This window comes from Diceros bicornis, chromosome 1, assembly GCF_020826845.1.
Source record: "Diceros bicornis minor isolate mBicDic1 chromosome 1, mDicBic1.mat.cur, whole genome shotgun sequence".
Taxonomy (NCBI): Eukaryota; Metazoa; Chordata; class Mammalia; order Perissodactyla; family Rhinocerotidae; genus Diceros; species Diceros bicornis.
This window is the reverse complement of record NC_080740.1, coordinates 54,828,951-54,845,546: the sequence shown is the minus strand read 5'-3', so window position 1 is coordinate 54,845,546 and position 16,596 is coordinate 54,828,951. Positions and strand designations below refer to the sequence as shown.

Below are 16,596 nucleotides of genomic sequence, written 5' to 3'. Positions count from 1 at the left end.
AAGCACATGAAAAGATGTTCAACCTCATTGGTTATCAGGGAAATTCAAATTAAAACCACAATGAGATATCACTTCACACCTACTAGGATAGCTATCATTAAAAAGACAGATAACAACAAGTGTTGGTGAGAATGTGGAGAAATTGGAACTTTCATACATTACTGCTGGGAATGTAAATTGATGTACCCACTTTGGAAAACAGTTTAACAGTTCCTCAAAAAGTTAAACACAGAGTTACCACATGACCCAGCAATTCCACTGCTAGGTACATAGTCAAGAGAACTGAAAACACATGTCTACACAAAAACTTGTGGATGAATGTTCATAGCAGCGTTATTCATAATAGCCCCAAATGGAGACAATCCAAATGTCCAACAACTAATGAATGGATAAACAAGATATAGTATGTTTATGCGACGGACAATTATCTAGTCCTAAAAAGGGATAAAGTACTGATACATGTTACAACATGGATGAACTTTGAAAATATTACGCTCAGTGAAAGAAGTCAGACAGAAAAGGCCATATATTGTGTGATTCCTTTTATATGAAATGTCCAGAATAGGCAAATCCATAGAGAGAAAAAGTAGATTAATAATTGCCAGGAGCTGCGGATAGTAGGGAATGGGGAATGATTGCTAACATGTATGGTTTTTCATTTTGGGGTGAGGAAAGTGTTTTGGAATTAGATAGTAGTAATGACTGCATGATTTTGTGAATATACTAAAAATCATTGAATCAAATACTTTAAAAGGATGAATTTTATGGTATGTGAATTAAATCTCAAATAAAAAAAGATTTAATATGTTAGCAGATATAAAAAACACACACATTTACTATATATAATTGTTATTATTCTTCCTCTTGCCCCATTCCCAATGCTAAAGAAAACCTGACACCATGTCACCATGTTTATCCTGTGGCTTCTTGTATTACCTGGCCCACCTCCAGGTACTCCCAGTTGAAAAACATGGGCCTAGGGAGCCAGAAAGGAAATCAAGATGCCAGAGGTTCGTGGGCCCATTTGGTGTCACCTAAGGGAGAAACATTTTCTAGTCCATTTATCATGGGAAAGAAAGAGATTTCAGACTGGACCACACAGTTGGTTGGAAAAGCCCTTAAAATTCTTCATCTCTTTTTGCTTTCATTCCACATTCACCAAACAACTTTCCCAAGGGTTCTAACAGCAAGAAGGGAGCACATTCTCCCAGTAGAGAGAAAATCATCTCCATTGAAAATCACCTCGAGGCTGGCCCCGTGGCATAGCGGTTAAGTGCGCGTGCTCTGCTGCTGGCAGCCCGGGTTCGGATCCCAGGCGAGCACCAATGCACTGCTTGTCAGGCCGTGCTGTGGCAGCATCCCACATAAAGTGGAGGAAGATCCGCATGGATGTTAGCTCAGGGTCAGTCTTCCTCACAAAAAAAAAAAAAAAAAAAGAAAAGAAAATCACCTCTATCTATCTATCATCATCTACCTATCTCTGTATTCATTTATTTGGCTTCCAGTAATGAACTTGAATCACTCTCCCTGAGTCTGAGTCTGGGAATCTGAAAAAACTAAGGGCCAGACTCCAGGTTAAGGTAAATTCACCTCAATAAAGAATGATAGGAATATTTTACTCCATATGCTAACTTCAACACATTAATAGTTGGGAAAGATTCTGTGATCATGAGGACAGGCAAGATCATGAGGACATGTCTGAGTGTAGTTGGACAAACTATCATGCTTGATCTTAATGTCTGCCTTGGCCATAGCCAGGAAAGTAATGGTACAGTAGTCCCCCTTATCCACAGAGGATACGTTCCAAGACCCCCAGTAGATGCCTGAAACTGTGGATAGTACCGAACTCTAAACATACTGCTTCTTCCTGTACATACATACCTATGATATAGTTTAACTTATAAGTTAGGCACAGTAAGAGATTAACAACAATAACTAATAATAAAAATAGAACAATTATAACAATATACTATAATAAAAGTTATGTGAATGTGGTCTCTCTCTCTCAAAATATCTTATTGAACTGCACTCACTCTTCTTCTTGATGTGATGCTGTGAGATGATACAATGTCCATGTGATGAAGTGAAGTAAGGTGAATGACATAGGCATTGCGACATAGTGTTAGGCTACTACTGACCTTCTGACGATACCTCAGAAGGATCACTGAGCCATGATAACGTCTACGGTTGGATGTCAGGAGCAGACAATGTTGATGGTTAGGGATCTAACAAAAGGATGATTCACGTCCCAGGCGGGACAGAACAGGATGGCATGAGATTTCATCATGCTACTCAGAAGAGCCCACAATTTAAAACTTATGATTTCTAGAATTTTCCATTTAATATTTTTAGCCCGTGGTTGACCGTGGGTAACCAAAACCACAGAAAGCAAAACCTCGGAAGGGGGGGACTACTATATATGTACTGCATATTTGCCACTCTGACTTAGATAATGCTCCCTCAGGGGCTTCTAGACAGAAAACCTCCTGGCCATATCCCTCTAACCATGAAGTATTGCATTAGACATGATACGAAATTTTGTATTGTTTGTCTACGTTTCATAAAGGAAGCTTTTCACCTTCAGTAGTTTACAATTTAATCTAAAGCAAATCAAACCTAATGTTCCATTGTAAGCATCTGTCCCCTCCATTATTCTATCAATGAAAAAGAAATGGATTATTAGAAAATGCTTCTTTAGGTTCCTGTCTTCTAGGATAAGTCAACCATTCCATACATTAGAAAACTTAGAAACAATTCTCCATATTAAAATTATTTTTGTAATCAAATCCCACCCCCTTGCTTATTTCACCCCCAAAGCAGTGGTGACTATTGTCTCATACTTGTAAGCATGTCCATTCTCTCTGTCAGCACAGAGGATTTGGGGATGTGGGGAGGGGGAGGGGAGTTAGGGCAGGTAGAATGGATGACTTAAATGTTTACTTAGCATTTTCAAATCAGAGATGGAAAATACCAAGTGGGACCTCATCATTATGCTAAGGCTTCCACAAGCCAAATTGTGTGTATTTAATGCCTTCTTCACTCTAATCGTGACTAGGTAGACTTCAGTAGAGCAGTTCTGGATATAGTTCAGGTTTCTGAATGCATTTGGTTAGTAAATCAGTAGCTTAACACAGCCTGCCCTTTCTAGGTATGTTCAGGGGGAGGACAGAGGGAGTGAGCCAGTGTGTTTAGTCAGGTCACCCAGGCCAACAACTCTTTGCAAAGCACATTGGCCTCACCCCTTTCACAAAGGCCTCCAAACTGCAGATCAAATCAAAGATCAAAGATACTGAAGAAATGATTTCCACACCCTCTCACCCATTATTCTCATAGCTAAGGAAAACCAAAAAAGGTTTCACATAAATTTTACCCAAATGGAAGCACTCGGACATACCCAACACTTTAACTCTTCAGTTATTTAGTGTTCCTTTAAAATCCTTAGCCTTTTCTTGCATTTAACTTTTAGCGCTAGGCTCAGGTGAAGACAGTCCCTATTGAATAAAACAAGGATATTTTCCTGATGAGAGACTAGATAAAAATAAAAAGAGAACCACATACACCCAAAATGTTAGTGAGGAATTTTTTATACTTTTTTGAAATTTTGGAGTAATTTTTGCAGTAAGAATGTATTACTTACATAATCAGAACAATAATTATAGCTACTTCTTAAAAATAAAGAAAGAAATTATTCACCAAAAGACACAATTAGTCTTAAGAGAAGAAAACCAAGTATCTTCTTTGGCTAATCAGAGAGAAGTACACGATTCAGTGGTTTTTATCGGAATCAGTTTGTTCATAAACTCCTGGAATACGGCCAGTCCTCTCACTTTGGTATTTCAACATGCGCTCACTACCTACTCCATAGGAAGCGGAAGACATAATGACAGAGAAGCAGGGGTAAGATAGGAGGAAACGACTGAGACTTGCAGTGAGGCGAACTCTTACACTATTTTATCTCAAGCTTTTCTAGAGATGAGAATAATGTGCTGAAAGAGGCAAGTAACTTTTAGTTAGCCCCAATATAGGAAAAGTAGTTTTCGTCACCACTGCTCTCAAAGTTGAATTATAGCCAGTTTGAATTTCTCCTCCTCCTCCTGGCCCTCTTTATGTCTGGGGAAAGTGCTAAGAAAAATAAAATGGCCGAGGCATGAGGCATGGGGGAGAAATGAGAGGTCAGCTTATAATGCTGACAGTAGACTACGTCTTGCAAAAGTTAAATGCCCTTCTGTAATTGTAGCCCAAGTAACCGTACTTCCACATATATTTCTTTATGAGGAAGTACAGCTCAGAGAGGAAAAAGATCTCATTAAAAGCTGTCTATTAACAGATCAGTGTTTCTAATCAAAAGATCTCTAACGTGTAGCAAACGTCTGAACATTCCTTACAATAACTGATTATATGCAAAGAACGATGACAGTGCCTTCTGGCCCTGGCATAAGGACAAATGTTCAGTTAGCTAGCTTATATTTGTTTTAATTCCCTTGATATTGCCTTAAAAACAATGGAGTGTAATTATTGTGTTCAATTAATCTGAGAGCTGGTGATTTTCTAATGTGAATTAAGGGGTATGCTAGGGTGGCTTCAGCTGGGGTGGCTTGGCTAGGGTGACTCTGCTCCATGTGACTGTCATTCTCTTCCTAGGGCCAGCAGGCTACTCTGGGAATGCTCTCCTGGCAGCAATGGCAGAAGACAAGAAAGCGAATGGAAATACACAGGGCCCTGTGGGGCTCAGCTCTGCTGACACACTGTCACTTCTACCTCGTTTTATTGGTCAGAGCACGTCATATAGCTGCACCGCAGATGAAAGGTTGGGAAAGCGCCTCTGCCCCGGATGAGACATGGCAAGAGTATGGATGCAGGCAGGGTGGAAGAACTGGGGCCAAATCTCAGTCTCCTGCAGCCACTGATAAACTTCTTAAATGGAGATGTTTCCATAGAAAATTCATCTCAGATGAGGGGCTCATCTAAAACCAAGCATAAAAAGAAGGAGGTGCCATTACATGTTTGAAATATACAGAAAAGAACAGAGAATAATATAACAAATACTCATGTATCTACCACCAATAATTAACAAATCAATGTTTTTACATATTTGCTTCTGATATTTTTATTTTTTATAAATAAAGTATTTTAGAGTTTAAGCACTCTGTATTCCCCTCAATTCTATTTCCCTCTCTCCTCAGAGGTAATTATTATCCTATAGCCTGTGCAAATTTTTGTATTTTTGCTATATGCAGCTATTCATGAAGCCACAGCCCCTGAGACAGTCACTCTTCACTTAGCCTTATCACTTTCTGTTAATATGTAGCCAGCATTTCCAATAAAATTAGCTTCCTCTTCAGATCAAAAGCCTTTGCATAAGTCCTACATGTGAACCAAATAGCTATCCATGGAATATTAGAATCTGACTTGCTCCATTCTCATATTTTTTGTCTCTCATACTAAATTAAAGAAATGAGAGATGCAGAATTCTAAGGCTAATTAGCTAGAAAATACTAATTCAAACTTGAATATTCTTCAAAGAGAGTGTGGGGGCAATTATAATTATCAGAGGAAGAAACGTCATAAGCAAAATAAAAGCCAAATGTTTTCCACAGGAGTCCTCCTTTTGGCTGTTTTGACTTCGACTGGTAAGTCAAAAATATAATTTTAGAATCTTGGCTAATTTTTAAAAACTGATTTCAAGGATAGCTTTAAAAGTCATTAATAGTTCGGTCACAACAGAAACTTATATATTTGATTATTAAAAATGGAATAGAGGGGCCGGCCCGGTGGCGCAAGCGGTTAAGTGCGCGCGCTCCGCTGTGGCGGCCCGGGGTTCGCTGGTTCGGATCCCGGGCGCGCACCGACGCACTGCTTGGTAAGCCATGCTGTGGCGGCGTCCCGTATAAAGTGGAGGAAGATAGGCACAGATGTTAGCCCAGGGCCATCTTCCTCGGCAAAAAAAAAAAAGAGGAGGATTGGCGGATGTTAGCTCAGGGCTGATCTCCTCACAAAAAAAAAAAAAAAAAAAAATGGAATAGAAAGGATACATGGGGGAGTTTCTCAATGATTTCCACGTGAATGTTCTGGGTCTTTAACGAGGGAAACATACAAGTGGAATGGGAGGACTTTAAGTGAAGTCTTTCAAGCTTGGTCTAGGACTTAATTGGAACATAATTAGAAAATAAAGTTTGTGTAAGAATTTGATTTAGAAAATTCCTGATACAGAGATTGGTGTGGATTAGGACAAGGGGAATGCTCCCTTAAGATTCACAGCAGGAGAGAAAAATGAAAAAATTAATTGTGTAGTATATGCCTCAATTCCCAAGGATAAACATTAGTTGCCAATGTGATGGTATTGTATCTTGATCAAGGTATTGACTTGAAGCTTGGCTCCAAGGTATAAGACTTTTGAAATCCATCTTTTAAAAGTATATTAAAGAATATGCTTAATGGCCATATTCTGTAGCTTCTCTTCATAGCACATATATTAATGAATAGCAAATATTGTTAAATAAAATCAACACATTATCAACCTCTTGTTTTTGCTTCTGTTTTTGTTAGTTTGTTTTGAAGTGAAAAGATGAGTTTGCTAATTGCATCTCTCTGTGAATGTTAACAATGGACATCCAGGAAATTTAATCGAATTGAACATTTATCAAGTACTTACTATATTAAGGAGGAGTTGCACTTAAAACAAAGTTTGCACAAAATACACTGAAAGCGCCAGCCCCCTCCTGCAGGTTTCACTGCTTCATAATTTTTCACATAATTATTTCCATTCCCTGCCCCACTTTCTCTTCTCACTCTACTCCAGGCTGCATTGGTTTGAAATGTTTTTATTTCTAAGAATCTCTCTCTTCCATGTTTGCAAATATGAAAGAGATTTATTTAGTGTTAAATAAACTTTGCTAGTTGAGAGTTTGTTTCTCCTTTAATTCGTACATTTTATTGGTTTTGATTATCAGAACTAACAATAAAGGAACATTTCAAAGTTACTTTAGAATTTCTAGAATTATTTACTTGAGCCATGTTATTTAATTATTTTGTTTAAGCTAAACATAGTGGTCCCCATGCCAATCCAGGAGTAAAGAAAATTTGAAAAGCACAGTTTATACCATTTATTAGTGGATAATCTGAAACAAACTATAATGATGGAGGTTAATGCTTACAAGTAAACACATTTACAAATACTCTGTATGTCATAAAACAGACTTCTGTGCCCAGGGAAAAAGCCAATTTTCTATCTGAATCAGGAGTTAAAGGAAGACCTCCCTATAAACTACAGAAAGTTAGGAAAAAACTATAGTGAAGACATAATTTTTGAATCCACTGGGAGACTTGTAAGGCAAATGGAGATTGGAAATACGTGAGGTCAGGAAATCCGCTTCTCATGTTTCCCCTTTTTAGCACTGGCTGGACCGTGGGCTAATATATGTGCTGGCAAGTCTTCCAATGAGATCAGGACGTGTGACAGCCATGGCTGTGGCCAGTACACTCCTCAAAGGTACGAGGTTTCACAAATAACCATGAACTCCCCTGGCTCTTAACCTCTTTGCTTAGTGTCCTTGCCCTGCATTCCCCCAAGCGCTCACAATCTTCTCCCTCTGACAGCAGCAAAACTCAGAGATGAAACCAGTTACATTCCTATCTTTGGAGCGACTTCCAAGAACTCTGCTTCACATATGGGCTCTGAATTGGGTACAGAGCATTGAATAAGGAAACGAGAGAGAAGAACAAACACAGTGTTTTCCCTCTTAATATTTTCACACATTGACTTATCTCACCTGGTTTTTCCAAGGTGAAACTCAAACATCACTATTCAATTTTACAGAGGAGGAACCTGAACTGAGATAGCAAAGGGTTAAGGGACCCGCCAAACACAGTTGGAAGTGGTAAAGGCTGGACTAGGATTCAGGCTTTTGGATCCTCTTCTCATCAAATGGTGTTACTGACTCAGCCTCTGGGAGCTGAATACCAGCGCCTGGCCCTAAGCAGACAATTTCTCCCAGGCAATGAGAGATACACTTGTGAATTTTCAATGATGCACAGTACCAGCTAGGGAGTGCCACTCTGACAAAATAGCCACATGTCCAACTGCATTACTATCTCCATGCTAATTATAGTGGAACTCTCACAGAGATACTACTTACAAAGCAACCTCAAATACCCGGAACAGGGCTAAGAGACGGAAAATATGGAAAAATGGCCTCTGAATTGCCGAAATTAAGACTCAATTAGTTCATATCCTAAAGTTTATAAACTTGACACATACAATGACTTATTGGCTCTTCACTTGGAACCTGTTCAGTGTTGCTTTACGCATAATTCTAACAATCCTGGTGCATCTGACTTTTCAGGTAGCATATTAGAAAGGAGAAGAGGCTGGTAAGAGCTGGCATAGTGACAACAGTGAGAACTGTTAGGAACAACCTCAAGAAATCTCAAAATCTGGGATCATTTTGTGTTCATGCTCCATACACTTTAATAAACCCAGGAGGTATCACTCACTGTATTAAAACACCATATACAGTAAATGATGTTTATAATGACTTCTGGATCACTGAGAGAAAAATAAGACTAGAATAACATAGGATTCTTTTACGATAGGTTCCCATAAAAAGACACCTCTTTTCTAAGCGGTCTTGAAGGGGTCAAGATACAGATATTTACTTATGTGGATTGCCTCATTTCCCCAAAGTGCCATATAATAACAATAGCTATATTTTTTAAAGGCTTCCTATGTATCAAATACTATCTTAAATGCTTTAATCTTTACAACATAGTTATTACTGCCTGCAGAGAGGGAGGTTAAAATTGGGCTAAACAGAGCGAGAAAACCCAGGACATCTCTGCATGTTCTGCAGCTTCAATTTTTGATACCCTTGTCTGGGAACAGTGGGCTAACACCATGTTCCTGGGCAATAAAGTTCCAAGGGGAGTTCCTCAGTCTGTTCATTCTTATTTACATCCTAGAAGTCCCAGGCCTCACCAGGGTGTGGATGTCTTGTGCTCTGATGGATCTACTGTGTATGCCCCTTTCACTGGAATGATTGTGGGCCAGGCGAAATCGCATAAAGACAAAAATGCCATCAATAATGGTGTTCGGATATCTGGAAGTGGTAAGAGATGGTGTATATACCTGAACACATACTGGAGATATTTGGTGCTTATTTATTTATTGCATGTTCCATACATAGAAGTTTAAGATTTTCTTCAAATGATAAGACCTAGAACATAAAGGGCCTTGGGTACCAAACTAAAACAGTTTGCATTTTTCAAAGATTCATTTTTCAGTGATGTTCCGCCACTTTCCCTGAAATCATCTTCTTTATGCACACACTCCACCTAACTCTATAGCTGACTCAAGGGCTTTCTTTCTGTGGCCAATGTGGTTTTGCTTAACATAATCTATAAATAAAATCACTTTCAGCAATATTAACTATAATGAATAGTTACTTTCATTTGCCAAAATCCCACAATTCAGAAATATTGGCATTTCTGCAAGAGTTGACTGTGAAATATTTTCAAAGCCCTCTATGTTCTAGGTTAAGCTGAGTCTCCTGGGACTCCAGGTACTGGGCTTGTTGCTGGTTTTTTTTAATTCTATTGAAGTATAATAGACACACAGAAAAGTACACAAAGTATAAGTGTACAGTTCACAAAATGAATACACCTATCTAACCAGCACCCAGATCAAGAAAAAGAACATTGGCAGCATCCCAGAGACCCCTTGTGCTACCTTTTAGTCATTATTCCCAGTAAGAGTAATCACTATTCCACCATATATTAGTTTTGCCTGTTTTTGAAAATGATATAAGTAGAATTAAACAGCATGCAGTATTTTGTGGAGCTTCTTTCACTCCACACCATGTTTGTGAGATTCACCCACGTTTTTGCATGTAATTTTAGTTCCTTCATTCTTATTGATGTACAGTGCTCCATCATACGCCTATATCTTCATCTACCTAATCATTCTTCTCTAGACGGACATTTGGGTAGTACCCAGTTTTAGGTGATTATGAAAATGCTGCTATGAACTTTCTTGCACATTCCTTTTAATGAACATAAATATGTATTCCTGTTGGGAATGGGTCCAGAGGACACTCCCCTCACTGAGGCTGTGATAAACCTTTGTGAGGAAGGCTACATCCTTGAGGAGCTATATGATGGCTATCCTCCGTAGACATGAAATGACAAGAGAAACTGCTGCTATTGAATGGGGTCTACTTGGAAGCCAAGGTCAGGGTTGGCATGGTGATCTAACAGGCAGAAGAGCTGAAGCAGTCATCAGATTCATCACAAGCACAGAGATCTGTAGCGTTGTCTAGTTAATCACAGTGACCCTAGAACTGAATAGATAGGCAGCTTACTAAAGCCTTATTTGATTTGTATAAATGGAAATGCTCTACGTCTGATGAACAAAATTCTGACTTCAATCATCACAACAGTGGGTCACAAAACCCGCCCCCTGCCAACCAATTCTCAGACTTGAGCCAGTTCACAGTCCTATAGCTCCTTGAGTGAAAGGGAGGCTGAGTCCTTTTGAGGAACAACTCCGTCACACAGCCAAAAATTTATACTGTAAACCTTACTTTTAGCTATCCCCAAAGGGATGACACTAATTCCTGGAGCCCCAAAAGCCAATGTGGTCCACCAGTCAGACTAGGGGCTTCCAGGGTCAGGTGATCAATACAGTTTTTCACTAGAGTCCATCTCACAGTGAGCCCAGTGTGTCCACAAATCCACCCTGTGGTAACTTCCCCATTCCAGAATGCCTAACTGGAATCAACATATTTAGCAACTGGCAGAATGCTGCAGACGTGGAATTGCTGGGTAACTTGGTCTATGTGTATCTTCAGTTTTAGTAGATACTTCCACACAGTTTCCCAAAGTAGGAGTACCAACTTATACTCCTACCAGGAGTATATGAAAGTTCCACTTGTTCCATACACAATACTTGGTGCTGTCTACCTTTTTCATTTCAGTCATTCTGATGAGTATGTAGTGGTATCTCATTTGGCTTCAATTTGCATTTCCCTGATGGCTAATGAAATTGAGCACCCTTTCATATTTATTGATAACGTGGATATTGTCTTTTGCAAAGCACCTATTCAAGTATTTTGCCCTTTTTTGCTTGTCTTTTCCTTATTGGTATGTAGGAGCTTTTTGTATATTTTGCATACGAGTCCTTTTTCAGATAGATGTATTGTAAATATCTTCTCTCACTTTATGGGTTGCCTTTTCTTTCTTAATATTGTCTTTTAATAAACAAAAATTCTTATTTTTAATGGAATCCAAATATTTTCCCTCATTGTTAACACATTTTTTTACCTGTTTAAGACACGTTGGCCCACCCAGAAGTCAAAAAGATATTCTCCCTACGTTTTCATCTACAAGCTTTATTACTTCACCTTTCATATTTAGATTTATAATCCATCTGGAATTGGTTTTGTGTAAGGAATGAGATAGAGATCAAGATTTTTTCTCCCATACTGATATCTAATTGACTCAGTATCATTAACTTTACTAGACCATTCTTTCCCTACTGCACTGCAGTATCTTCTGTCATAAAGCAGGGTCTGAATATATGTGGGTCTGTTTCTGGTCTTTCTACTGTGTTTCATTGGTCAGTTTGTCAATCTTCCACAAATAACACACTTTTAATTACTATAAATTTAAAGTACATCTTGATAATTGATAGTATAAATCTTCCAACTTTTTGTTCTTTCAGATTGCCTTGGCAATTCTTGGTCATTTACATTTCCAAATAAATTATAGAATCAGTTTGTCAATTTATACCAAAAATCCTGCTGGGACTTTGATTCAGTCTGCACTGATTATATAGATCAAATTGAGAACTGATATCTTAAAAGTAATGAGTCCTCCAATCAATAACCATGTTATATCTTCCATTTATTTAGGTCTTCTTGCATTGTTATATTAGTAGTTGTTGTATTAATTTTCAGGATAGACGTCTTGCACATATTCTGTTTAATATAAGTACATAAGACATCTTTATTGATTTTGTTTAGATCTTCTATAGCAGTACTAACAGAAATATAATAAAAGCTACATATGTAATTTTAAAGTTTCTAGTAATCACATTAAGAAAGCAAAAAGAAACAGGTAAAATTAATTTTAATAATATATTTTATTTAACCCAATATCTCAAAAATATCATTTCAAAATGCAATTAATATAAAAATTACTAATATTTTACTTTTCTGGGTACTGTCTTCAAAATCCAGTGTGTATCTTATACTTAAAGCACATCTAATTCAGACTAGCTACATTTCAAGTGCTGACTGGCCACATGTGGCAGGTGGCTACCATGTTGGACAGCACAGTAAGCCTTACTTATGTTTTCTGTCCACTTGACTCATTTTCATTGACCTAAGTGTGCTAAAATCTTTATTACTAGTGGGTTCCTCTCTATTTCCCCTTGTATCTCCTGTAGTCTCTGCTTTGTATAGATGGTTTCTGTGTTATTTGTCTTGTCTCAATGCTCTTTGGCCTAATTCCACTCTCTGCTAACAGGATCATAACTCTTGCTTTCCTTTTTGCTTCCATTTGCTTGGAATATCTTTGCCCAGGCCTTAATTTTTAGCCTTTTTCAATTACTGTGTTTTCTTGTACACAGTATAGAGTTGGGTTTTGCTTTTCAAGACAATAGGAAAATCTTTTTAATATAAGAGTTAACATTTATAGATATAACTTACATATTTGGTCCCAACATTGCCATATTATTTTGTTATCATTATGGTATTATATTAACTCTCCATTTCTCTATTTGGTAGGTTTTCTTTGTTTTTTAAAAAATTTTCTTTCGGTCTTTAGGTAGATTTGTACTCTTGTGCCAGTTATTTCCATTTTTCTTTGTCTTTAAAGTCTAATAGTTTTATTAGAATATGTCTTGGAGTTGACATTGTTCTGGGTCAGTTTTCTCAGTTACCTAGTGTTTTTCTGCTATTCTTCAATGCATTTATTAAATTTTAATTTGAATCCATTCTTCCTTGGGCATCTTGTAATTTTAGTCTTCTTTCTGATGATTTTGCTGTTTTCTTCTATTCCCTCATTGACTTCAATCAACTCTCCTTTCTTTTTGTCTTTTTTCCCATTTCTATTCTTATTTTTTTAAATTTCTGATTCAAGGCTACTAAAACCCAGATAACGAATAATTTTACTTCTTTTCTTCCAGGTTTCTGTATTAAAATGCTCCACATTAAGCCAATTAAGTATAAAGGTTCTATCAAGAAGGGAGAAAAACTGGGAACAGTACTGCCCTTGCAGAAAGTTTATCCTGGCATACAATCCCACGTACATATTGAAAACTGTGACTCGAGCGATCCTACTGTGTACTTATAAATGGAAGACAAAGGACGAGATCTTCTAAACAGAAAGTCATCTTCTTAAAACCTCAATGCATACCCTGTTTTCAAGAAATTTGTGTTCAAATAGAAACATGAATTCAAGAAAGAAAATAGCATTTTGATTTCAACTCATTGCCGCTTTGATGTTTTTGAGTGTCAACTAATTTCTCACGGCTCTCTGATCTTTCTGTAACCTATGGGATCTGGAGTATTTTTTTTTTAAGGATTTATCAGGCCTGAATACTTAGGATAAATAAACATACGAATTCAAGCTGGTCCAGACTGCACCGTTGACACTTTTAAAACTAGCTTTCTACTTGAAAATAAGAAAAAGCCTAAAGCTGTTTTTATGGTACAACAATAGAGTGTTGTACCATGCTAGGCACACTACACATTTAATAAATATTAATTGAAAAAACTGGAGGCTTCTTTTGAGTTAAGGTAGTGAAGAATTTCAGCAATATCCTTAGGTTTGTCAAATTAGTTGGAGGGTAAGCTGCTTGCATGAACAAGAGAGAATTTGCTGGTCTTTACATCCACACATTCCTAGACTCTACACAAGTGGTAGATCTTTTAGGTAATGAACGATGGCAATTGGAGAAAATATGTAATATTTTGGGTTTCAGTAAGATTGCATTATAGGGAGCACTACAAAGAGAAGAGGTCTATCCTGTCCTGAAGTATCTCATGGAACCAAGCCAGTCAGCCTCATCTAACCACACACGTACCATAGCTACTTGTTTCTACACATCACTCTATATCTATATTATTCTTTCCTCGTTATGTTGACAATAGGTACTAAGGGGAAATAAGACCGGGCAAATGTTCAAAGGACCAGAAATAATTATGGCTCCCTAGGTTTTAGTCAGTCAGTAAGAAATGAATAAGTTGAATTCATCATTCTAGAAACTTTCTTCATGAATTTTTGCTTAAATCCTTTGGAATGTAGAAAACTTAAGCAGAATGATTCCATTCTTAGTGTAGATATGTTGGAGGAAAACAATTAATTGAACTTCATTACTGAAGAGAAGTGGCTGCATTTGTATACAGGGACATGTGTATAAGAATGTTCATGACATCACTATTAGTCATAGCAAAACCTGGAACAACTCAAATGCCCATCACAGTGAGATGAACAAATAAATTGTGGTTTAGTTATAGAATGGAATATTATACAGCAATCACAACAAATGAACCTCAGCTAAACATAACAAAATGGATGAATCATAGCAATATAATTTTGAGGGAAAAAAAAGTCCACAAGATTGCATATAGCATGATACTCTTTTTATAAAGTCAAAGCAATGAAAACAATTTTTAGGAACACATATATATATGATAAAATATATAAAAAGGAAATCAAGCAAATGATGAACACTAGTTACTTCAGGACTAGATAGGGAAGGACCACACAGAAAAATTTAAGTTACTATCAGTGCTGGGATGTGATTTCATGAGTACTTATTATTATGAATAATATATTAAAGAGGCAACAGGACTTGAAGGTGAGTGGCCAGGAAGAAGAAAGAGTTAATGATGACTCTCAGATAGTTAAGAGTCTATACAACACAATTAGTAATTTCTCATATCCAGTTAGATACTATTCTCTACTGTGTCGTAACATCTTATACAAGGCTAGCAAATTAAGAATTTAACTTTTGGTTAAAAAAAGGAAACCTATAACCAGCACTGTCTGGTTTGATCATCTACCTTATTCATCTCCTTAGTGTCATATAACTTTAGTTTGTTTCCAGAAATTACATTTGTTTTCAAAGGACAAAGGCTGTGCTCCCAGTGAGAACACAAAAAAGGAAACAGCACACAGACCTTAAAGGTAATTTATAAGGCACTCTAAAATGTGTGAACAATGAAATATCTGCTTAGCCTTCTAAATAATCTACCGTCTGAAATGATTGTTTTAAAAACCAGATTCATTACCTGGAGTGGAGAGCTTCCCCAAAGTAGAGCAAGAACGCTGCCTTCTGCCTAGCATTCCACAAGCACTCTCATATCTGTTGAATGGAAATGCTCACTTTAGACTAAATGACATCTTTTTTAGCATACAGCGCCCTCTGGTGCCTTAGAGGTTTTTTTTTTTCTGTGAGGAAGATCAGCCCTGAGCTAACATCCATGCCAATCCTCCTCCTTTTTTCCTTCTTCTCCCTAAAGCCCCAGTAGATAGTTACATGGTGTAGTTGCACATCCTGCTAGTTGCTGTATGTGGGACGCGGCCTCAGCATGGCTGGACAAGCGGTGCGTCGGTGCGTACCCAGGATCGAACCGGGGCCGCCAGTAGCGGAGCGCACACTCAACTGCCAAGCCAAGCAGCCGGCCCCCTGTTTTTAAATTTTTTTTTTTGTGAGGAAGATCAGCCCTGAGCTAACATCTGCCAATCCTCCTCTTTTTGCTGAGGAAAACTGGCCCTGAGCTAACCTCCGTGCGGATCTTCCTCCACTTTATATGGGACGCTGCCACAGCGTGGCCTGCCAAGCAGTGCGTCAGTGTGCGCCCAGGATCCGAACCCGCGCCGCCAGCAGCAAAGCGCATGCACTTAACTGCTATGCCACGGAGGCCCCCTGTTTCATTTTTAATTTCCTTTTCTTTTAGGTTTGAGTGTCAAAACATTTAGCTTAAAGTACTATAAAGGTTCAAATGACAGAGAAGTAATAGTACTGAGTAACTTATTTTTCCTTAGTGAAAGTGATTATAATATACACTCAAAAAATTGTGGTGTCAGGTATTAGGTTCAATGACTATAAATTAATAATGTGAACCAAATCAATTTTTATTTAGAAAAGATATTTTGAGTTTTCAGCAGGAAAGTAATTTAATGGAAGAACAGGATAAGTGGCTAATTTAAGAGGCCAGGCCTAAAGAGGGAAGAATTCTTACATCCTGTGACAACATTTACCATATTTAGTGTTACATTAACAGCAATACCTATAACTTTAAAATCTACCCATCTCCCCAGTATTTAGTACCATACAAATGAGGCCAGCAAGGCTTATAAGGAAGGAAAAACAAAAATCTGAGAATCCTATTTTTGTGTCTCTTCAGTACAACCTACAATAAAGCCTTTTCTCCCATTCTCTCCGTTTACATTTTGCCCACAAAATTATCTTAACTTTTCCAGAACTCTCTAACACATACAAGGAAATATTTTTAACATGAACAAGTTTGCTTACAGAATTAAAATATTTTTCAAAGCCTAAAGCTTGAAATTCATCTAATATCAAACTCA

At 37.7% G+C, this 16,596-nt stretch overlaps 1 protein-coding gene across 1 annotated transcript; it reads left to right on the top strand.

Moving 5' to 3' along the window:
• Positions 1–5,584: 5,584 nt before the first annotated feature.
• On the top strand, positions 5,585–13,350 carry LECT2 (leukocyte cell derived chemotaxin 2). Its single transcript, XM_058541774.1, has 4 exons — positions 5,585–5,630; positions 7,393–7,489; positions 8,959–9,104; positions 13,184–13,350. The coding sequence occupies exons 1-4, from the start codon at positions 5,585–5,587 to the stop codon at positions 13,348–13,350; spliced, it is 456 nt and encodes a 151-aa protein (XP_058397757.1).
• Positions 13,351–16,596: the final 3,246 nt, after the last annotated feature.

Coding starts and splice junctions, on each gene's coding strand:
- LECT2 (XM_058541774.1), top strand. CDS start 5,585: ATGTTTTCCACAGGAGTCCTCCTTTTGGCTGTTTTGACTTCGACTG. Junction 5,631..7,392: donor GGCTGTTTTGACTTCGACTG/GTAAGTCAAAAA, acceptor TCCCCTTTTTAG/CACTGGCTGGACCGTGGGCT. Junction 9,105..13,183: donor TGTTCGGATATCTGGAAGTG/GTAAGAGATGGT, acceptor CTTTTCTTCCAG/GTTTCTGTATTAAAATGCTC.